Here is a 16,078-nt window from a genome sequence, read left to right on the forward strand (position 1 = left end):
GGATCCGAAATAAATGATGCAAGCCCAAGAAGTTGTGATTACTTTATGAAGGCTTGATAACTGACAAAAATCAGGACTCAGTGGGATTGAATACAAAGTTATTTAAATCTATGCCAAGAACAATAGCATTTTACCTGGGAGTAATCACCCATGTGGTAAAATCAAAATCTGTGGTTTGTGGTTTGTGTCAAACATTTGAATAGAAAATAGTCATGAGTTATACTGGTTGCTCAAAAGTAAATATTCCATTTTCCCTGCTTAATGTTGTATCATAATTGTGGATAAACTTTAATTTGAGAAATTATTGAGGCAAATTTGTACTTCTTTTGTTTTCTTTCATCTATCATGTCAATTGTTTTATTGAAAAAAACCTTATATGAGTCCATTTTTTCATGAATCTTAACATTGCTCAGAGTTTATAAGAGATTAAAGAATTCTAGTTTCAGGTCAACAGGTAACTGTAGATGGCTTGCATATATGTAAATTGCAATTTGGACCTGCCATGCATAATTTTTGTTAGTACCCATTTTTGGTTTGCCAAATTAAATCTCTCTTCTATTAACCCCAAACAATCTGACAGAGTAAAGGCAGCTATTGCATGGAGGTATAACTTGTTGAATCTTACTTTTCTCACACCTTAGGGTCTTTAAAGTTCAATTGCAACAAGAAATCTGGATTTACATTTAACATGTATCATGTGTCAAACATGTTACCCCTTTCACTTTAATGTGTGTGAAGCAAAGTATGTATTTGGGCAGTGTTGACATTTTATATGCCACCAAAATGTGCCAAACCAAGATGCCTTCCTGCAGCACAACTATGCACCAATATCTGTGTATGCACATACTATATGCCTAAACTGAAGACATCACAGGCCATGTGGGGATGCTGCCCATCTTTTATCCAAAATATTACATGAAATCACAGTTTGTGCAGTGTTGTCAGTAACCATGGTGACATACAACAAATCTAACCAGGTGGGCAGGCTAGACTCAATAAACCAGGTTGTGTTGGTATTGTATAGGCCTTCATATGACCCTGTGACTTCAAACTTGGTATGGTGGTAGTATATGATGGCCTGATGTGCTGTATAGTTTTGTGTCATGTTATTTGCATATTTATATTTTTTACTTGTATGTACAAAACTTTGGAATCACTTAATTGAGTGGAATATGATATGCACAGAATCAGTAACATTGTGCTTATATTGTAGGCTTGAGCAAGTAATGATAGCTAAGGGAGTGACACTTTTGGAAATTCATGAAGATTTAACGTGAAAAGGTGCTAATGATCAGAATGAGAAAGGAAATAACCTCTTCTGTGCAATAATATTCAAAAGAGCCCAACAAAGTCTGATGCTAAAGCATCTCCTTATATACAGGCCAGTTCTTTTGATCAAAAAAAGTGCATAATTTGACATAATTTTGACCCCTTGTTCATCAAGGCAAAGTAATTGACAGAAGTACATAGCAAGTCGTAAATGAGTGCTTAAATTGGCAACCTGGTGTACCCCATGTTTAGGTGGGTGTTGGTATTAAGTAGACAGTCAAATAGGCCAGAAGTCATATATAGGTTAGATTAACATGAGAGATGTAAAAACTTGTTGTGTACAATACAAATGTTTTTCCCATTGTGTTGACTTTTGATTGACCCCTATCCTGCTAGTCCACTTCCATATCCCAAGGCAAGAGATTCACATCTGGAAATCAAATGCACAGTTGTGTTTGGTGTCATCAATAGATCACAACCATCTCTTCAACAGATATTCAGTTCAAGGACCTTTGACTCTACAATATGACAAATTCTGAGTTGTATTATTTAAAGCCAATGGAAGTATGTTATGGAAGGCAGTGAGTTTTTCATTATTCATTATTGGGTAAAATTCATTTTTGCACTGCTTTGAAATGTAAAGTAGGTCATACAGTGAGACAAGTGTGTATTTTCCAACCATGAAACAATTAAAAAGTGTTTGGCTATTGTATTGTGTACAATACTTAAGTACAAAAACGTTTAAAAATGAAATTAAATTGAATACTATGAGGAGGGAATGCTTACAATTTCATTATATACCATACCTGGCTCATGCACGGATCCAGGGAGTGCTTTGGTGGCTGCAGCACCCCGGGTATGAATCACACAAAAAAGAGTATGCACCAAATTGCACGAATTGAGTTGAGAAATGCAAAATTTCCCTAGGCAAAGGGGATGCTGCCCCCGGGCCCTGGACCCCCGTTTTGGTCACTAACTTTACAGCACCCCGGGGGGAAGCAGTCCTGGATCCGCCAGTGCCTGGCCCTATTGGCAAGAAACTATGTAAATAGTTTGTCAAAAACCTTCAATTTTTCACAAAATGAAGTTTTGACAAATAAGTAAATTTGAGGCAGGCAGCAACAGGAAACTAGTATTCAACTTTCATTAGCCTATTAAATACAGTTTCATTAAAAAAACACATCTCCGGTACATGGAAAATATCCTGCTTAGCCAACAATGGACTGCTCACATTGTCAGAGGTTCCTTGGGGACGTCAGAGAATATAGAAGTTCTATTTGGACATTTATGAAAGATGTAACATTTTAAAATTACGATATTATTTAAAAAAATTTGAAGGATTATTCAGCCAGCCAGGTTGTCTAATTTGTGTAAGAGACCATGTTTCTTGTGGTACCTATTGCAGCAACTGGACCAACTGTTTCAGGATTACTGATGCAGAATTGAACTAGTTTTCTGTTCAAACCCTTTTTTCCCTTCTTTTTTTCATGCTCTATATGAATACAGTTTATACAAATTCTGGAAATGAGAGTGAGTTTGAGTTCAAATTGCGGCCTCTTGGTGTTGGAAAAGGATTTGGCAATTTTTCAGGGAATATTGTATTTTCTTTTCGTACTACATGTACAGTAATCCTATATGTGATCAGAGGTGACATATCATATGACAAGGAGTTTGATTCTTCTTGTGTGTTTAGTGAAATATTTGCTAAGTAGGCAGATTTTCATGGTAGGTTGTCATGTTGGTGTTCTCACAATGACTACTAAGTATTGGATGCCTTATGCTGGTTTCATACTTTCCTGCCGCTTGCCGCTCTGACGATGATTTTGATTCACTGTGCAGTCGCACCAGAAATGCTATTCTAGAATATGTTTAGGGAACCAACCAACCAGTGATGAAGCCCTATAAAGTAAATTTGTGTTAGTAGACATTGTAATATGTCATTTTAACCTATGAACTTAACACAAAATTAATTAAGAGATACCTCAAATTTTCAGTCACAAGTTTTACCTTCATCAGACTGCCAACCTAGATGAGGGATTTATTAGTGACCTTTGGTCACTATCTCCCTACATGGTTCATACATGCTAGGTAAGTCCCCCCAGTTGAGTAAAAGTTGTTTCACTCTGATTACCTCCTTTTCACCCCTTTTAAAAGTATCTTGCTTCCATAGATGCGTTGCTACCTTACTCTACTTCGTCCCCATCTATAACAAAACCTAAGGTGGAGCTAAAAGTATGCCATATGTTAATCAACTCTTTAATCCGCTCCTTCTCTAAAAATTGTTAGTTATAAGGCTTCAGTGATCTTTTGGTCTGAACCTGTTAAATAAGGCTGTATGGATGAAGATGACTTAAAATGAAATGGTTATGCAGTACATACAGTATCAGGAAGATATGCCAAAGGGTTACCCTTTTTGAACCAACTTATAGAGAGACATCCAGATTTGGATAAGATTTTTGGGTATTATTATGAATACTGTAGTATATTAAGAGGTCATGTACAGCCTAGAAACAACATGTGACTCTTGGGTATGTTTTTAATGTATTTTTAATATTTAAAATTTTTTTAATTAATAGTAACGACTTGTTGATTTCCTTGTTCTTTTTTGTCTTTTCAGCTGCTACTAACTGCAGAGATGACCCACATATATGTATTCATGGTACATGTAGTACATCAGGCTCTAGCTACATCTGCAATTGTTTCCAGGGATATACACTTTCAGATGACAGACGGTATTGTGTTGGTAAGATTGACATTTGGATTTATTATCAAAAGCAATCAAACACCAAGTTTAATGCTGGAGGAAAAAGAAACAGAAGCAAACATTAAAACTAATGATCAAAAACAAGCATCCTTATGTGAACATTTTTTTGACCTTTTTTTTTTTGTAACTGGGCTTAACTTACAGGTGTGGTTCAGTGAATGAAAATTTAAAAATTAAGCTCCAGGTATTTTCTGTTGTATTTTTGGGCCTCATGTGCTGTATAATTTTATGTCAGGTGTTTTGCATATTTGAATATTAATGACCATTTGCATATTTTACCTAAACTGCCATTATTCCACTCTGAAACGTACATGCAAGCAAAACCTTTGATATATTAGCAGTGTTACTTCAATGTTGTTGTCCACAGATATTGATGAGTGTTCAAGTGACGTACTCTGCAGGAATGGACGTTGTGAGAATGTAGATGGCAGCTATTTATGCACCTGCAATAATGGATATCAGGCTAATGCACAAGGTGTATGTAATGGTAAGTAGCACAACAGGTAGTCCTAGGTACTAGGTGGCAGCTATTTATGTACCTGAAACTATACCAGGCTAATACACAAGGTATCTGTAATGGTGAGAAGCACAACAGGTAGTCCGAGGTACTCAGACATCGTATGCCTTCATTTTATTGAGTGTTTAACCTACTTCAGTGGCAAGCACTAATTTCCAAGCAGGCCCTGATACAATAAGACTTAACATACTTGCTATTTACAAGCCTGAAAATAGTCAAAGAAATAAAGAACTCTCTACCTCTCATCATTTGAAACAAGTTAAGAAATTGTGCTTATTCTATAAAAGCACACCTGACATATTGGATGCATGTGATATCACAGAAATACTCTGCTCTATGTTCTGTATATTGTGTATTATGACTTATGAGGAAGGAGAAAATCCAAATGTTCATGGTTTTCTTTCTGTCAAAATCAGGGTACATTCTTAAAAAGAAGAAAGATAAAAAAAAGACAGAAGCTATACTACGCTTCATGGTCATACGTTGAATGGGACATATAGATGATAAATCATACTCATTTAATTTCTGATGGATTTGTAATATCGAGGGGTCAGTGACACAAAGACATATCTCCATTTTTTTTGCGAAAATGAGATATTGATATCAAAATTTTCAGAAACTTGAGCACTTTTCAATAAACACTTAGAAGTAACTCCATTTAGCACCCCATTGAAATCAATGGCAAGTGAAACATAATAGACTTAACTACATAAGATGTGGACCATTATCACTCATTTTTCTCAGAATTACCAAAATGGAGTTACGTCTTTGTGTCACTGACCCCTTGATATATTAATTCAAAAATCTGGAAAAATTGATAGAATTATGTTTTGTGTTGCATTGAATATATCTGTGACTGGCTTTGTTGTCATTATAGATGTTGATGAGTGCAGGACCATGGAGCCATGTGAGATGGGCACCTGTATCAACACACAGGGTGGTTACAGGTGTCATTGCCCAATGGGATTTGGTGGTGGTGATGAGGGAACCTGTTCAGGTAAGTTAGCTTTCTGATCAAATTAGGGTTAGAGGAGTCTTTGGATGTGGAAATGTCATTATCTTTCCATATGTATAATCTCTTTCTTCTTAAAGATGGAAATCTACGTTGAAATCTTGAAATCTACAGAAACCATTGCCTAGTGGGATTGGGCGAGGTTCAGGTAGGGGCTCTGTGAAGGTAAGTGGGGTTCCTGATCAACTGAAGTGCGGAAATATGTATGGCAGAGATGTAGCAAGTCATCAGTAATTTAGGTTGAGTGGAGTAATTTCACTCGTTCTTTATCTTGAGTCTAGTACTAGTAGAGGCACTTTACTCTCAATTCCAGTAAAATGCAACACTCATTTTTTGTCTCCTCTGAACTTTGTTCAACTTCGTTCAGAAAGACACTGTGCAGCCGTAATTTCTGTCTGTATGTGTAGGGGTGTGTATTTGGATGTGCTAATTTGATTAAAGTTAAAAATAGATGCCATTCCAATAATATCTTTATTACTGACTTTGGTAGTATTGATAACACAAATTCAATGGGGTCTTGTCATTAAAAATCATTCTACAATTATACCTCACATTGACAGTCATGATGGAGTATAATTTAAACCGTATAATAAAATCTTCATAAATTCAGAGCACCATATATATGTTTTTATTTGTTTCAGAACAAGGTCAAGCCTACTGTTACCTACACAGCCGAGATGGCCAGTGCACTCACCAATCTGCTATGCAGGTGTCTATCTCCCAGTGTTGTTGCAGTGTAGTCGCAATGGATAAGGCAACTGGATGGGGTGCTTCTTGTCTATCATGTCCACAACAAGGCACACAACAATGGCAGCGATTGTGTGGCACACATCCAGGAAGGGATATGGATAATAATAGTAAGTGTGAAATGTGGTTGTGATATGCATGTTTTTTTATTTCCATGTATGATTGAAATTGGAAACAAACTATTTATCTTTCAACGATTACTGTCCAAAAACGGATCATAGATACTACTGGGCACGGTGGCTCAGTGATTACGGCCTTGGACTCATAATCTGAGAGCTTGCTCGACGTGCGTGGGTTCGATTCCCCGTCCCACCACTGTGTTTCGCCCTTGGGCAAGGTGCTTTGCCTCGCTTGCCTCACCCCACCCAGGTGCAATGGGAAGCTATTAGGGGTAGTCACAGTCGTTGTACTGATGGACCCTGCACCACTTGTAGGCTGCAAACGTGGTCCCGACATATTCTAATGACGGCGGAATAAATGTAAAGCGCTTTGAAGTTGTTTACGGCATAAAGCGCTATATAAATATCTACATTTATTTTTTTACATTTTACTGAAATTGGGATGCATATGGATTCTTCTCATGATGCTCATGTCTAAGATTCATATTTTTCTGAGGATGTTTGTGATGATGCACAGTTATTCTGATGACACACATTTTGAGTTTGGAGGTCTTTGAGTGGTGGAAATATGTGCAGGGTGTGTGTGCGAATATGTGTGTGTTTAGTGTTAAGTGTATGTATTTACGTTTAGTAAAGATACAACTGTAAATGTACAATATTTGAAAAGCACTGACTTTCATGAAACTGTTTCAAAGCTTATCTGAATCAAAATTAACACACGGGCTTTATTTCTTTGCCTTTAGTAAATGTAAATCCATGGAGAAACTATACATTTCAATCTGCTAAGTACATAGTGTAAGAAAAAACACTATCCTATGACCTATGACCACTATTAGCTTTCACAAATGATTGTTTTTAATTTATCATCTAACTATATTATTCCATTATAATTTACTTATTTCAGATATCAATGAGTGTATATTGTTCTCCAACCTGTGCATCAATGGTGTGTGTGAAGATCTGGAAGGCAACTATCATTGTAAATGTAATCCTGGATTTGAAATGGATAACAATGGCAAAGGATGTAGAGGTATGTGAAAAAAGGCAGGGTGTTTGGGTATAATTTGTTTTGGGGTTGTAAGTTTGTATGAATCTTTGGGGTAAGATTTGTAATGTGTGGTAGATCTAGTAGGTGGCAATCATAAAAGCAATATTGGGTTTGAATATGGACATTGCAACAATGCTAAAGGATTCAGAAAAGAGATTTTGGAGCAAAATATATATTGGGTTGAATATTGCAAGTAAGATGGGTTTCTATGTGATGTGATAATAAGATGACTTAAATTTGGTTTTTAAGTGCAGCATGTAATTAATGTTATGACATAAGAACTATATCTTTCCTGGCCCTGATATGTACTTCAATAACAAATGATATTGAGGATAGATCCAAGTAAGATGGCACCTTTATTTCTCCAGAAGACCGTGCTATTTTGCCAGTTGTCATTCAAAAATATTTTAATGACACACTTTTCAGATGTCAAAATTTGTAACTCCTTGAAATTTTATTTTACCTATTTTTTAAAAAACTTTTTAAGTGCATCCAAAACGTTTTAATTGTTGATTGCTTCACCAAATAATTCTGTTTTGTTTTCATATTATAGACACAAATGAATGTGCCATCAACAGACTGCTATGCAATGGCGGACAGTGCAGAAATACACCAGGCAGCTATCGATGTGAATGCCCTACTGGCTTTATCTATGATCCAGCTAGTGTTACCTGCCAAGGTAAGTAAGGATATACTACATGACCTTCATGGCAGCTATTAATATGAATGACCTACCTACAATCTTAGAATTAATTGTTCAAACACTTTAAATGCCTAATTGGAAATAGTCCCTCTCCTACCCCCTTACAATGTTGGCATGCCTAATATGCTCATCTTCACCACACCTTCTTCCATCATTATTTGGTGGGGAAAGGGGAGGGTATACATAAGATGAACATTGAGACCCAACACTATTATAATTCTTAGTTTCTAGTGATTTATATAGCATGCACACTATACTATGAAGAACGTGGGAATTAGAGTAGGTGTTTGAACACATTTTTTCCAGGATTGCAGGTTGTATACAATCACCAAGTAAGAACAAAAAAAAAGAGAACAAAAAAAAAGAGAAAAAAAAGAGCAAAGTAAACTTTTTCAATGATTCATTGCCACAGTGATGAAAAATCACCACCTGACGTCTAATCCTAACTCTTATAATACATAACAGGACTTTCCACACAGTCGCACACATAAATATATATTGTAGCTCCAATCAGGGTTAACACATTCATTTTTTATCATGGCCATTTCAGATGAAAATGAATGTGGTCAAAACAACCCATGCATCAATGGCATGTGTGTAAATACCAGAGGAAGCTTTAACTGTCAGTGTCTATTGTCAGGAATGGAACTGGATGAATCTGGTCTGCTTTGTGTTGGTAAGTAATGACTCAATAAAATCTTTATATTCGGTGTTCAGCTGATTTTAAACTTGATTGCTTAGCAAAGTGATGGGCATTCACTTTTGAAAAATGAAACATCACTCGTCACTTTTACATTTGTACTAGTGCTAATCATGGCAATTGCAGACAACAAATTTGGAGCAATTTTCAACTAGATTCAATCACTTTTGGAATTTCACTCCTGTATCCGATAGTGTCCCTATAAAATGAGAATTTGACCTCTTTAAATTTCAACTTACAGCAGATTCAAACTTGGCACCCTCAACTTGACCTAAAACACTGTTTTGACCTGTTACTTTCTCCATTTGTAGAGCCCTATTGGCTTGGGTCTCCCTAAGTATGGTGCAGTTATACACAATATTGGTACAGAAAATAATATACCTTTAATTGCAATGAATCTTACGACAGATAACCGTATGGGCACCTGCTGGACAGAGATTCGTCTAGGACGTTGCGAGGCTGACATCATGGGACTGATGCGTCGGGAAGAGTGCTGTTCAACTTTCGGTCGTGCCTGGGGCAGTCCGTGTGAAGCTTGCCCACAGTCTTTTGGTGACTGCCAGAGAGGCTTTATGGAACATAATGGAGTGTGCAGAGGTAAATGGGATTAGTAAAATGGGATCACAATTGCAATTACGATTTTTGCATTTTGCCAAAAATTTAAAAATGATATAAGTATCACATCATCTGGATTATTTTGCCTGCATGATTGCATCACAGGAGTACAGGAAACCTTGCTTCATGATTAATAACACAGTTTCTAATTATGCAAATTTTGCAAAAGAATATTCTGTTGTTGATCATTGTTGGATTGTGCTATTTGACAAGTGTATTAAAATTGGATTGCACTGCTTGTGCATAATAGCAGTCTCAAAAGACTGATATGCTCTTCTAGTGATGTCATTTGAAGACTGCTTTATGTTGTTCTTTCTGCACGTAGACAATACTGGCAGTGTTATGAGGGCTACATATGCTTGATTAAAATAAGTTTTATTATAATATTTTTATTTCTATAAATGACTGGCTCAATTCTATTACCCCATCAGATATTAATGAATGTGAAATCAACCCTATGGTGTGCTCTAATGGTCGTTGTGAGAATACAGAAGGCTCCTTCAGATGTGTTTGTGATATTGGACTTACGCTGGACAACTCAAGGAGAAATTGCATTGGTAAGTTCAGAAATTATATTGTGTGCATGATTAAGATGTTTTGAGAGCTGTCTCACAGTTTTATTATAATTATATTCCATCATTCTACTGATCTATTGGTGAAATTGTATTTCATATCAAGACCTGTTTTAATTTTGCTTTTACATTCAGATTTACGTAGTTACCAGTGTTTCTTGGACTGGTCTGAGGGCCAATGTATCGACCCTGTGGAAGGACTTTACCGTGTTGCTATCTGCTGCTGTTCTATTGGCAAAGGATGGGGAAGTGAAACAGACTGCAATGCATGCCCTCCTGAAGGATCAGGTTTGTCAAGAAAAATCATTTTTTGTTGTTACTAATTATTTTTATTGCAACATATTATTTATAATTTTTTATACATTTTGCTTAAGAAAATAATACATATCCAAGAACAAGACGCAATTTTTCACTAAATTATATTTTATCTGTGGTGCTTATTTTTGCTGTTTTTTTTTCCAGATGAGTTCAAAGATCTATGTTTGAGAGGAAGAGGATATGGTGACACAAGACCAAGGTCTGAATTGCTTGATGGTTCCTCCATTGTTATAGGTAAGACAATAGAGGATATGGTGAAACAAAACCATAGTCTGAGTTGCTTGAGGGTTCCTCCATAGTTATAGGTGTGGCAAAATCATCAGGGAGTACTAAATATGGAAGTTGTCAGCCACCTGAGCAGTTGATAAAGCCCTGTAAACTGCCGTCGCATAAATTTAACAAAACAGGGTCACATATATGTCGCTATTTACGACTAGGAACACGCATTGTATGTGCTTCTGATCGCTTAGTATGCAAGCACTCAGAAATGCTACTTTTCTTGTTTTGCCGTAATTCCATTTTTAAGCAAAACAAGACAAAATGTGCTTTTTTCTGTCCATCCTGTATAATTCAACATTTTCATGAAAAAAGGTGGGATTTGACACTGAACAGCAGTCATAGCCTGAAAATTCACACCTTCATTTTTTAACCAAATCTTTGAATTCTTTGTCAGATATCAATGAGTGTGGAATGTTTCCCGATGCTTGTAGTAACGGAGCGTGTCAGAATACAATAGGAGGATACCGATGTGAATGTGACATGGGATTTGCTCTTGATCAGTATGGATTCTACTGTGTTGGTAAGTACAGAATGTTCATTTATTTGTATCGCAGCTTGTCTCCTTATGTGTATTATAATTGTTCTGTTATCATTGTGCATCATCTTCTACTCAGTGAGATGGAATGAATTTTCTGGCCTGTAACATTATCTTCTTTCATATATAGTCTGTATAATGTATATCTACCTCAAGTCACTGGCACTAGCTTTGAAGTTAAGCGTGTGCTGCGTTGGCTTAGCGTAGTTTCTTGCGTGTACATATGAGACATGTTGATCGCGCGCGTAAAAGTATGTACACGCATCAAGTAACGCTAAGCTAACGCAGAACACGCTGAACTTCAAAGCTAGTGCCGGGGACTCGAGGTAGATATACAGACTATAGTATTAGTGATTATTTAAGAAATAAAGGGTATTGCATGATCCTTTACATTTAAATAATGTGTCGAGGCAGTAAAAGCGTAAATAATGGGTGAGGCGCAGCCGAACCCATTATTTAAACGCTTTTACTGCCGAGGACACATTATTTGCGTAAAGGATAATGCTGCACCCTTTATTTTTATTCTATTACCACAAAATAGTGTGATTTAAAGAGAAAATATCAAATTTTTTGCCCAAATATTTCAAGTTGTTTACCTCAAGGTGGAGCGCATACGCGTAGCCAAAGCGTATGCACATTCCAATAACACAACCTAACATTCCATTCTCCCCTCTAAGCAGGTATGCACATACAATAACACACCCCTGACATTCCATTCATAAGCAGGTGTGCTGTGCGCTTTGCTGTCGCTGCCAGATGATAGAAGAACATAAAGTTTGTTGCCCTTGACACTTTATCGCTAATTAATGGTCTGTCACGTGACGCGTTTCAACAAATCACAGTGCGGGATTTTGAATAATGGGTCGTGGGGTAATAGAATGCATAATATTTGCTGTATAGTGTATATATTATAATATTTTCACGCTTTTCATGGTTCATATCTGAACAGCAAATTTAAAATGACTTCTCTTTCAACAGTCTTTTAAGACAAATCAAGACAAGATAATGATAAATTATACCATATTTGGAATTAGTGTATAAAAATATATAAGTCACTTATTACCTTTTCTCATTTGTGATATATTTCAGATATTGATGAGTGTCGCATTGCATTTGGAATCTGTGGTAACGGCACCTGTGTCAATGAACCTGGCACCTATTCATGTGATTGTGATATTGGATTTGAGAACCATATGCTGATGCAGATGTGTGTGGGTGAGTAATATTAGTGTCATAGAATAAATGTATTGTTTTGAGACCCAGCCGTGTCTCTATCACCTCCTGATATAACATGGGAGATGGCATTATTTTAAGTATAACGCTATTTGCGTGTTATATCAGACGATAGAGAGATGGCTGTGAAAATTTTTAATTCTTCATTTCATGGCATTTGACTGTGGACTAAGTGGACTTTCAAATCCTTGATATTAGTTATTACCGTAACCACTCGGGTATAAGCCCACCTTCGGCTATAAGCCCACCCCCTATTTTTCAAAACATTCTGGGAACAAGGGTGCACTCGGGTATAGGCCCAGTTGTAAAGTTCACAACACTTTTAAAAGCATGTATAAAAAATATCAGTTGATCATTAACATTCCATACTTATAATTTTTTTTTAATTGACACAGATGATAGAAAATATTGGTACTTTAACACCAGGCATACGCAAATGGGGATGATTGTTCTTATTTTTAAATTCAAGTACTAGCCCCTCCCCGGTTATAAGCCCACCCCCATTTTTGAAGTGAAATCAGCTATCTAGGGGGTGGGCTTATACCCGAGTGGTTACGGTAAAAAGAAGTTAATTTATTCAATAATTAACAGTTGAACTAGGATAATCTGTATTCAATCTCATGTAAAGCATAAAGAGAAAACTATTGGACCCATTTCTCAGAATAGCAATTAGGCAACACCATAAAGGTTTCATTTACAAAATTATCCATATCTTGAAAAGTATTGATGCTATTTATATAATTTTGGTGTCATTTTAAATCCTATTGTCTAGTGCTTACGTTTATATGCAAATCATGAAATGTCAAAAATGCAACTTGTTTTTGGGTTTGTCAGAGTGGGTCTCATATTGAAAAAAAAAATCAAATTTTGGTTCTTTTTAAATGAGTTGCTGATGTGATTACAGAAGATCAAACTTTATGTTAATACATGTGTGTTGTGTGGGAGTGAGTGCACCAAAAATCATGTAAAAGTTATGTGAAGTATTTTGGTGTGGTTCAGAAAGGTTGGATGTTAGTGAGTTGGTTTACAAGCATTTGGTTGATCGACATGCATGTTCAGATTCGGACAGAATTAAAATTTTGGTAGCAGCAAAAAATGTCACACCTAAATGGTTCAAATTGTCACATTGAGTTTGTTTAAACATTGAAGGGGAAAAACCCTTATAAATGCAAATTTGGTTTGCTATGAACATAAGGTATGGCAATACATGTGATGCTTATATCATATAATATTTTTTGTGTGTGTTTTGTTTCAGATATTGATGAGTGCGTAAATATTCCAGGCCTATGCCGTGGTGGATCATGTGGTAATGTGCCAGGTACATTCGTATGTGATTGCCCACCTGGTCAGGAACTCACTCAAGATGGAAGATCGTGTAAAGGTATGCGACTATATCTTACTGTTTTCATTTCATTAAGTAAAGTTTTCCAGAATTAATATTCATGAACACTAGTTTGTCTGAATGCTGAGAAATAACTAATTCCTGGTCAATTTGTTGTTATGGAGCTTGTTGTTCAGACCAAGCCATTGGACCAATAGGAGTCGTCGTTCTTTCTTGTTCATCTGTCTTGTGTTCTTTGCAGCCTACCAATGATGATGATGTCTTGTGTGTGTGCATTGTTTATTACATGTTTTGAAATTCATTCAGATAGGTCATAAAAACTTTGATCAAAGGTAAATATGAGTGAAGGCAACAGAGTGTTTGCATTTTTCATTAGGGTTAATAATGTAATGTTTATACATTTGCGTTATCTATGCCCAGCTGCTTGAGCGTGACGATTTCAGTATCAAAAAAAAAATTGCATTTGAAAGAATTTTACATCTTATATTTGGTTATCATTTGATGAAAATCATGAAAAACAATCACCAAATGTTGGAGAATGTATGAATGCTTTAATAGCATTGATACGTCTTTGTACGATGTTGCTTGTGGGAGAAGAAGCAAATTGACAGAAAGAAAGAAAGAAGGAATGAAGGAAGAAAGAAAGAAAGAAATAGGAAAGAAACAATAGACAGTCATGACTTCATCAAGGACTCTAAATACAATGATCTCTTCATTATATACATTTTAAATATGCATTTAACATTTTACATTAACATACTATGTTGTATTGTGTATTACAGATATCAATGAGTGTGCATTTGGCCGTGGTGTTTGCTCTAATGGCCATTGTATGAATATGGTTGGTGGTTTCCGCTGCATGTGTGATTCCGGATTCAGACCATCAGCAAACCAGAAGTCTTGTGAAGGTATGTATGATCAGATCAGATTAACCCATCCAATGTGGTGCAATTAAAACTGAAACAACTTAAATTAAGAATTGCCAGTGCAAAATGCAGATAACAAATCTGATAATGGTCTGACATTGGAATCAAACCCAGGACCTACTGCGTGCTAGGCAAACACCCAAATCACTAGACTAGCCCTGCGCGTAGTGTCCGATGCTTGAACACGGGTATCATTTGTACCACAAGATGGCGAAAGGCTGACGGCCTCTATAGGGTTTATGCATTGTGAACCAACACAAAAGCACAGGGATCAATTTAATGATACAAGAGGAAACTGAATATAAACACAACAAGAGAAAGGTCAGTTTAACTCGCACAATGTATGTGATACTTTGATGTGGTTTACGTTTGGTCAGCATCGCTATATGCTGTGTTTGAACTTAAAAAGTGAACTATTGGATATATGAAAAAAACACAAATCATTCTGTATTCCATTCGACTTCCTTGAGAGAGTAACATCAGTACTTTGTCAGAGTTACTTTGCGTGTGTACAGATGTACTGCCTTTGATTCGCGCATGTAAACGCCAGTTTTTTGAGGTAATGCATGCGATTTAACACTATGCACGCTGGAGCACACACTTGCATCACTCTCTCGAAGAAGCCATATGGACTATAGTAGCTCTGCGACTTCAAAATGAGGAGGAAATAAGATTTGCATAATTAGACTGAGTGGTCATAGGAAGCAAAAGCCCAGCCATTGAGATTGTTGTCTCAGTTAAAAAGGAAACAGTAGCAAAAAAAAAAAAGATAAATTTATTAGATAATTTTATATTTTCCATCCTACTTTTACACTCAAGTATTTTCTGAGGGGGCATTCTGTCCCTCCACCACCAACCTCTTGGTTACGTCTCTGAATAAGAAATTTACACTTACTAAATTCTTTCATACAATACCATCTTGTTCGGATTTCTCTTTTCAGATATGGATGAATGTTCAATGGACAATGGAGGATGCGGGCATATCTGTGTAAATACACCAGGCAGCTTTGAATGCCAATGTAATGCTGGTTACGGTATCATGCTAGACATGAGGGGCTGCAGAGGTATGATATACAAAAATAAAAACACAACTGGCAGCTGTGACTACTTGCTAATACATAAGAATAGTGTATTACACCAGGCAGCTATGGATGCCTGTGCAGTGTTAGTTATTGTATCCTGCAAGACATGAGGGGCTGCAGAGGTACAATATACAATAATAAAGCATAACTGGCCGCTATGAATGTTTGTTAATACATAAGAGTAGTATATTACACCAGACTGTATTGAATGCCAGTGTAATGCTGGTTATGGTATCATGCTAGATATGAGCTGCAGATATTTAATATTAAAAGCATAACTGGCAGCTATGTGTGTTT

The 16,078-nt window shown here is 36.4% G+C and overlaps 1 protein-coding gene across 3 annotated transcripts in view; it reads left to right on the plus strand.

Annotated features, from left to right (window-relative positions):
* LOC140158755 (fibrillin-2-like) overlaps positions 1 to 16,078 on the plus strand; it is a 124,825-nt gene that overhangs the window by 63,587 nt on the left and 45,160 nt on the right. For all 3 annotated transcript variants that reach the window (XM_072181959.1, XM_072181960.1, XM_072181961.1), the window contains 16 exons: positions 3,887 to 4,012; positions 4,401 to 4,520; positions 5,428 to 5,547; positions 6,204 to 6,419; positions 7,333 to 7,458; positions 8,030 to 8,155; positions 8,730 to 8,855; positions 9,288 to 9,476; positions 9,926 to 10,051; positions 10,202 to 10,354; positions 10,529 to 10,618; positions 11,058 to 11,183; positions 12,288 to 12,413; positions 13,687 to 13,812; positions 14,556 to 14,681; positions 15,641 to 15,763. In XM_072181959.1, coding sequence (XP_072038060.1) covers positions 3,887 to 4,012; positions 4,401 to 4,520; positions 5,428 to 5,547; positions 6,204 to 6,419; positions 7,333 to 7,458; positions 8,030 to 8,155; positions 8,730 to 8,855; positions 9,288 to 9,476; positions 9,926 to 10,051; positions 10,202 to 10,354; positions 10,529 to 10,618; positions 11,058 to 11,183; positions 12,288 to 12,413; positions 13,687 to 13,812; positions 14,556 to 14,681; positions 15,641 to 15,763 — 2,145 coding nt within the window. The remainder of the gene's footprint in view (positions 1 to 3,886; positions 4,013 to 4,400; positions 4,521 to 5,427; positions 5,548 to 6,203; positions 6,420 to 7,332; positions 7,459 to 8,029; positions 8,156 to 8,729; positions 8,856 to 9,287; positions 9,477 to 9,925; positions 10,052 to 10,201; positions 10,355 to 10,528; positions 10,619 to 11,057; positions 11,184 to 12,287; positions 12,414 to 13,686; positions 13,813 to 14,555; positions 14,682 to 15,640; positions 15,764 to 16,078) is intronic.

Source organism: Amphiura filiformis, chromosome 8, assembly GCF_039555335.1.
Source record: "Amphiura filiformis chromosome 8, Afil_fr2py, whole genome shotgun sequence".
In the NCBI taxonomy this organism is placed as follows: domain Eukaryota; kingdom Metazoa; phylum Echinodermata; class Ophiuroidea; order Amphilepidida; family Amphiuridae; genus Amphiura; species Amphiura filiformis.